Here is a 6,271-nt window from a genome sequence, read left to right on the forward strand (position 1 = left end):
GCCGCTACCTCCGTCAGGCACAATATAAAACACAAGTCACACAATCATACATTATCTCTCGTGTCATAATTCACTGATGATTTCTGAGTCACTCTTGTTGTTATTGGAGAACAATTCCATCTACATTCAGCAACTAGATAAGTACAAGTGAGACCCAGGTGAACGAACACTGGAAGAGGAAAAGTTTGTGTTTATATTGAAGGTATGAGGAAAAGGTTCGTGTTCACCTCACTGTGTGTGGCTGTTAACCCTTTGAGTGGCAGTGGTTACTCTCAGCTGAATAAAATCTTCTGGCGTCAACCAGAATATAATACCTAAGTGGGACACTGCCCTTCAAACGGTTTACCCCTGCTCGAGGAAGATGGTCTTTGTGCTACGAACAAATCTTATGCAAAAGTGTTGTAATAAAACAAGTGTTACAGCGTCATTTATAATTTTTGTTTTGTTGGTGAGCGTTTACCAAGAGGATAATGTTAAGGAGAGTGACAAAGATGGTGAAATATATAGTGAGGAGGCTGGTGAGCAGAGGAGAGGACCACTTGTTTACAGTGGAGAAACAGGCCAGACAGGTGTGTCAGTAAACAGGTGTCGCTCCCTCTTCACCATCACTGGGGTGCCAGATGAAAAAACACTTTTCGCGGCTCACCTGCTGCAATATCCTGCAGACAACAGCAGCTTGACGAGCGACAGGTGGACGCCGCTACACCCTCGGGGGGACCAACACCTGTCAGCGGGTGTCAAAGGGGTGAGACACCTGCTGCAGAAGAGGTCGTCGTCGTCAGGAGCTTCCACCGAGGATTACCGCAGTCTGGCGGCGCTGCTTCCTACACTCTTAACCTTTGAACACAACACTAACAAGAGTCAAGAGGATGACCAGAGGATGGAAGGTCAAACACCCATCCTCCGCCTCAACAGTAGGATTGATGCCAACGGCGGAGTGTTGCCCTACGTGCCCTGTGCCATAGTGCCCTTTGACCACCCACCCTCCGTCACCGCCTGCTTCGCCCACAGACTCAAGAACAACAATTCCTTCTGGATCGCTTTTATGGGCGATTCAAAAATCAGGGCATTGTTTTTTGAGTTTCTTCAGAGAACCGACAGTGAATATCGGTACCTAATCCACCTTCTGGTGAGTCACTGATACTTCTGAATATTCTCACTGACTGATTATATACAAACCTCTCTTTCTCTTTCTCACTCTGACATATAAATATATATATATATATATATATTAATAAATATAAAAACTCATAGTTGTCATCCCTGGTGGCCGCAGAACACAACCATGAGCTACGAGGAGATGAGGAGGACCACCTTTAAGCTACACACCGACATGGAGGCCGCCACATCTGTACACCCGCGCCTCCGTGTCTCCTTCAGGTCTGGCGGGAGTGTTTACTAATGTTGGGATGGTGCCTCATGGTTACTGAGTGATGTTAAAATTATGCTGGGAATGTTTTAATGGTTAATTTTACAATATGTGTCATATATGTGATGTTACATTTCTATTTGAGATGTTCTAATGGTTACTTGGAAATGTTTCTTAAATGTGATGTTTACGTTGTTTATAGTCATTATTTGCATGAGTTTTCTTATGTGTTGGGTTTGTCCTACTTAACATCTTTTGTGATGTTTAATTATGTTGAAATTTTGTTTTAATATGTTTTTTACTCCCTGTTTTTTAGTGCATGACCCTCACGACTCACAGCTGTACTGTTAGTACTGCTTCTGCTGCTGTTCTCTACTGTCTGCTGTTAACTACTTCCTGCAGCTGGTCAAAGAATAAGTCATTGTTGATACTCTCAGCTGTACGAGTGGTAGCTGTTACCGTTACCTGCTGTCACTCTATTCCCTGCCTGACTGTCGCCGACTTATTGAGATTATTTCACTGTTATTTCTCAACTTGATGCTGTTGTTATCTCTTCTGTAGTAAACGCTGTTGTTGTTATCACCGTTGTTGGTGTTGGTGTCAAAGCCACAGCCGTCAGTAATTGGGTCACAGTTTCAGGATGTTCATGGAACCAACGCCGTCTAAGATTCAGGAGACTAAGGAACTGAGACAACTAAGTCGGTGGGCCAGGGGGGAGGACTCCCTCCCTCACATCCTTATAATAGGTAAGACAACATCCGCCACAACACCTCCACTGCAAGCAGTTAGTGGGCGAACCTTCGTCTGGGGTAGAATTTAAGACCATGATATTATAAGGTAGACTCTTTTGTAAGACCTGCAGGTAGGGGGCGGGCGAGCGCTCGTCTGGCGTAGTTTCAGTTGCTGTCTGAATAAGCCCGTGTGATAATATTGGCCCCGTATTCTGTTTTAAACATGAAAAATATTTACATACTAAGTAAAATCATGATAGATATTTATTGTCTTGTGTACTGTACAATAATGTACTGTACATATTTTGCGTGAGAACAAAAACTGAATTCACTCCCGTTTATTGATGTTAAACCAAACCTAATATAATCTAACGTAATTCACTGATCGCGCCCAAGCTTATCGAAAATAAAGTATATGAAAATCGACTTAATGCTCTTAATTTTTCTGTATATAGTATGTATATAATGAAAGGAGACTTTTTTCTGTCATATGTGTACATTTGTATAGCAACATGGTTTGTTTATCATTATACTTATCTTACCATTGTAACATCTCAGTGCCGGCAGATTGTGTCACACCCACCATAAGGTTGACCCTGCCTGAAGGTACTCTTATAGGGATGAAGTGTATAGGAAACTTGTTCCTCGGGGCTGCACCCATAGATATAGAGAGCCTTCTGGCTGCCAAGTTCTTTCAATAAACCGTTAATTATTATTATTATTATTATTAGAGTCAGTGTAGTACATCTGTCCTCAGGCAACACCAGGTATAACACAGATTGATGGATATTTAGAGAAAGACAGATGAGAGACAGGGTGTATTATACTCGTCCACTTCCTCAGGCTACACCTCGTGGATGATGCAACTTATGATGATGAGGAGGAGTTACACCTCCGACGTGCTGGAGGTCATGAGAGAGATGCATCAACAAGTCGTCCCTCTCCTACACCAGGTCAGTAAGTCCTTGTGGTCGCTCCCTCACCTCCTCATCCTCTCCGTTATCTTGCTAATGTCTTTTCCTTCAATTCACTTTTACTCGAACTTGAATTAACCATTTCACTACGTCACCTTTTCATCCATTCATATTTCTCAATCTTTTCATTTTAATCATGTGTATGTCACTCGTTTTAAACATGAAATTATAACAGGTTGAAACACAACTAGTACTGTACTATACATCTCTCCCTTTCTTCTGGTAATTATCAGTTAACCAGTCGGGTATTTATGAATTTCTTCTTAATAACTATAAACTTGTTTTTGTTTTACGGCAAATCATTCAGGATAAGGTGGAAAAACTACTGATGCCTCACACTGGATTAGTCACACACTGTCTTTTTGGGAGTTCAACTAAGGAATTGCTGGAAGGCCAACTCAGTGTATTGGTACCCCGCTACGGTAACCACAGACACAAAGTTCCATGAAAATTATTTTGATTTCAGATCGCTCAGAGGACTCGGGTGCTGGTGGTGGCTCAGGGTCGCTACAGGGAGCACAGTTTTACTGTACCAATCTACAACATGGCGTCAATCTTAGGGGATGCCACCTTCGACTGGAGCGAGATGCTGTTCCAGTATTATCTCCGTCAGTATAAAGACCACCATCTTTCTCCTGCCACGCCCCACGTCTCCTACACCTTTCCAACACCCATCACTGGGTCTTTACAACAACACTCCCCCGTCCCCCAGGGTCCCACGACCAACACTGCGATACAACAAACTACCAGGACCAACAGAGACCATTTGGACCCCAGAGAGACAGGTGGTGGAGTGTGGTGGTGGGACACTGGTGTGCCTCTCAACCTGGCGGGGATCAGTGAGTGTGAAGAACTGTACCGTCGAGGGCTGGTGGACAGCTCCGTGTACACCAGTGAACACCTCAGGTGTACAGACGACCATCACGTAGGAGAGGACGTGCTGTCTGACCAAATCACCATGCTGCTTAACCTTATGTGTAACTCGATCATGCAGCCACATACGAATGTTTGTTGTCACTGAAGAGGTATTTGATCTTGGTCATAGCCTCACGCTGCACTGCCTGCCACCGTTAATGACTTACATTGACCCAGATGAAGAGTAACAAATGTTATCACTATTGTAAAGAAAATTATTTACTTTCATACAAGTATAAAAATGTATTGTAAAAACTTAGGACGTTAATAATCTGTGGAAGAAACGACCTTTTTATCATTCCTATAATCATCATTATTTTTATTATTATTATTCAGTGGTGTCAGGTACCCTCTACTCATATTTAAGCTACACTCGGCATAAAATAATTGATTCAATTAAAATTATGACACTTATGTAAAATAATAATTAAGTGTGTTAACATTAGGATATCGGAACGCTTTTTGTTAACATTATTATATGAGAACGTGATAGCCTGTCAGAGGTTAACATCAGATTTTTGGAACACTATTTACTGCCGAATTAAGTAGTCAACATTACAATAAATCCGTAGACTTAAAAGCAGATTTTAGCTTGGAGAATAACAGAGAAGCGTCCTTATTCGTGTGTGTGTGTGTGTGTGTGTGTGTTTAATAATAATAATAAAAATAATAATGAACGGATTATTGAAAATGTTCTGCCTCCCGAAGGCTTAAAATATACATTGGACATAAATGTCTTATTTCATACATTGGTGGTTTAACAAAGGCCTTCATTAGAGAATGGTAAAAGAACATACAGTGAACATACAGATTAATGTAGGTTTTCAACAGCAAACACGTAGTGTGGTAAGTCCCTCCCAGATGGTGTTATGAGGGGCATCACGTGGTGTAGTAATTCCCTCATAGATGGTGTTATGAGGGACATAACGTGGTGTAGTAATTCCCTCACAGATGGTGTTATGAGGGGCATCATGTGGTGAATTAATTCCCTCACAGATGGTGTTACGAGGGGCCTGACGTGGTGTAGTAATTCCCTCACAGATGGCGTTAAATGAGTGAGGTGTGGTCCCAGGCCTTCCTATCGTGGACGGATTAACACAGCGCTAGTTGTTGTTGGATCTCACTGGGTACCTGGATCCTCACTGTATGAAGGTTAACTTGGGTATGACTCAGTTAATGTCGAGTTGTTCTCACTGATTTAAGCACTGTTCACCACTGTTCAACACTGGTTCCATTCCTTTACTAAATGAAATTGTAACTTCTAGGGAGACCTTGTTGATATTTCGGTGGGAAGAAGGGGTTCAGGGGAGGGAGTTGGTATGGGCCAACTTAACAGTTGACCTGGCTGCTCCCAGAGGAGCGCGAGGTTCGTCTTGACCCTTTGTAAAGGCCTGGGACTTAGGGATATGACTCCCTTGCCAGCCTAATCAGGATCTTATAAAAGGAAAGTCAAGAACCATGGTTTTCTGAGGGATAACAAACAACCGTTCGAGATTGACTTCTCTTTACTATGAAAATAACACAAAACTCTGACACCACCCACACAAATTTCAAATAACAATTACGGGAGTCAAACAATTAAAGGAGTCAAACAATTAACAGGATCAAATAATTAATGGAGTCAACATTTAAGGGGAGTCAAACAATGAACAGAAATATTTCCTAAGGTGGTGGCCCGGTGAACGGTTCCGTAAGGCAATGATCCGCTTGCAGAGGGGGGGGGGGAGGTTAAGGCAGCGGTGGCCGGTAATAAAGTCACAGGAAAAAAAGTCACAGAAAAAAATTCACAATTTTGGCTAGGAAAAAAAAGTCACAGGAAAAAAGTCAATTTATGGTGGCCGGTAATAAAGGCACAAGAAAAAAAGTCACAGAAAAAAAGTCACAATTTTGGTTAAGAAAGAAAGTCAGGTAATCAAAAAAAATATTCAAGTCAGTCACAGTTTATTTAAGTACCACAAACAATTAAAGTAATAAAACTGAAAATATTTTAATTCAGTTATTAACTGGCAATACATTGACAACACTATTTATATATGATGGCATTACATGTATGTGAAAACAAATCACGTTTTGTTCAATATCTTAAGCACAGTAAGGTAATCAAACAAAAATATTTAAGTCAGTCATTTATTGACAGTACATGACATGTACAGATTGAAAAAAGCTTACAGAATATCATGGCATTACAAGTATATTCAGTGTTTTTAATGCTGATGATTAAGACGAATATTCCAGCCGACGCCACGAAGAAACTCTGCCACAGTCTTGTGGTCCTCCCGTCG

The 6,271-nt window shown here is 41.5% G+C and overlaps 2 protein-coding genes across 2 annotated transcripts; both read left to right on the forward strand.

The window, feature by feature from the left end:
* The first annotated feature begins 330 nt into the window (after nucleotides 1-330).
* LOC121879247 lies at nucleotides 331-1,497 on the forward strand. Its single transcript, XM_042385846.1, has 2 exons — nucleotides 331-1,129; nucleotides 1,277-1,497. Exons 1-2 carry the CDS (start codon nucleotides 362-364, stop codon nucleotides 1,400-1,402), a joined length of 894 nt encoding a protein of 297 aa, XP_042241780.1. The 5' UTR covers nucleotides 331-361; the 3' UTR covers nucleotides 1,403-1,497.
* Nucleotides 1,498-2,007: 510 nt separating this feature from the next.
* Nucleotides 2,008-4,686, forward strand: LOC121879259. Its single transcript, XM_042385852.1, has 3 exons — nucleotides 2,008-2,115; nucleotides 2,944-3,053; nucleotides 3,541-4,686. Exons 1-3 carry the CDS (start codon nucleotides 2,010-2,012, stop codon nucleotides 4,093-4,095), a joined length of 771 nt encoding a protein of 256 aa, XP_042241786.1. The 5' UTR covers nucleotides 2,008-2,009; the 3' UTR covers nucleotides 4,096-4,686.
* Nucleotides 4,687-6,271: the final 1,585 nt, after the last annotated feature.

The sequence above is a fragment of the Homarus americanus genome, unplaced genomic scaffold (genome assembly GCF_018991925.1).
Source record: "Homarus americanus isolate GMGI-L3 unplaced genomic scaffold, GMGI_Hamer_2.0 scaffold21356, whole genome shotgun sequence".
Taxonomy (NCBI): Eukaryota; Metazoa; Arthropoda; class Malacostraca; order Decapoda; family Nephropidae; genus Homarus; species Homarus americanus.

What these genes read in the sequence shown, in the direction of transcription:
- LOC121879247 (XM_042385846.1), top strand. Translation starts at nt 362, where the DNA reads ATGGTCTTTGTGCTACGAACAAATCTTATGCAAAAGTGTTGTAATAAA. An exon ending in GGTACCTAATCCACCTTCTG is followed by an intron (nt 1,130 to 1,276) that starts GTGAGTCACTGA and finishes TGGTGGCCGCAG; the next exon opens with AACACAACCATGAGCTACGA.
- LOC121879259 (XM_042385852.1), top strand. Translation starts at nt 2,010, where the DNA reads ATGTTCATGGAACCAACGCCGTCTAAGATTCAGGAGACTAAGGAACTG. An exon ending in CCCTCACATCCTTATAATAG is followed by an intron (nt 2,116 to 2,943) that starts GTAAGACAACAT and finishes CCACTTCCTCAG; the next exon opens with GCTACACCTCGTGGATGATG. An exon ending in TCGTCCCTCTCCTACACCAG is followed by an intron (nt 3,054 to 3,540) that starts GTCAGTAAGTCC and finishes TTTTGATTTCAG; the next exon opens with ATCGCTCAGAGGACTCGGGT.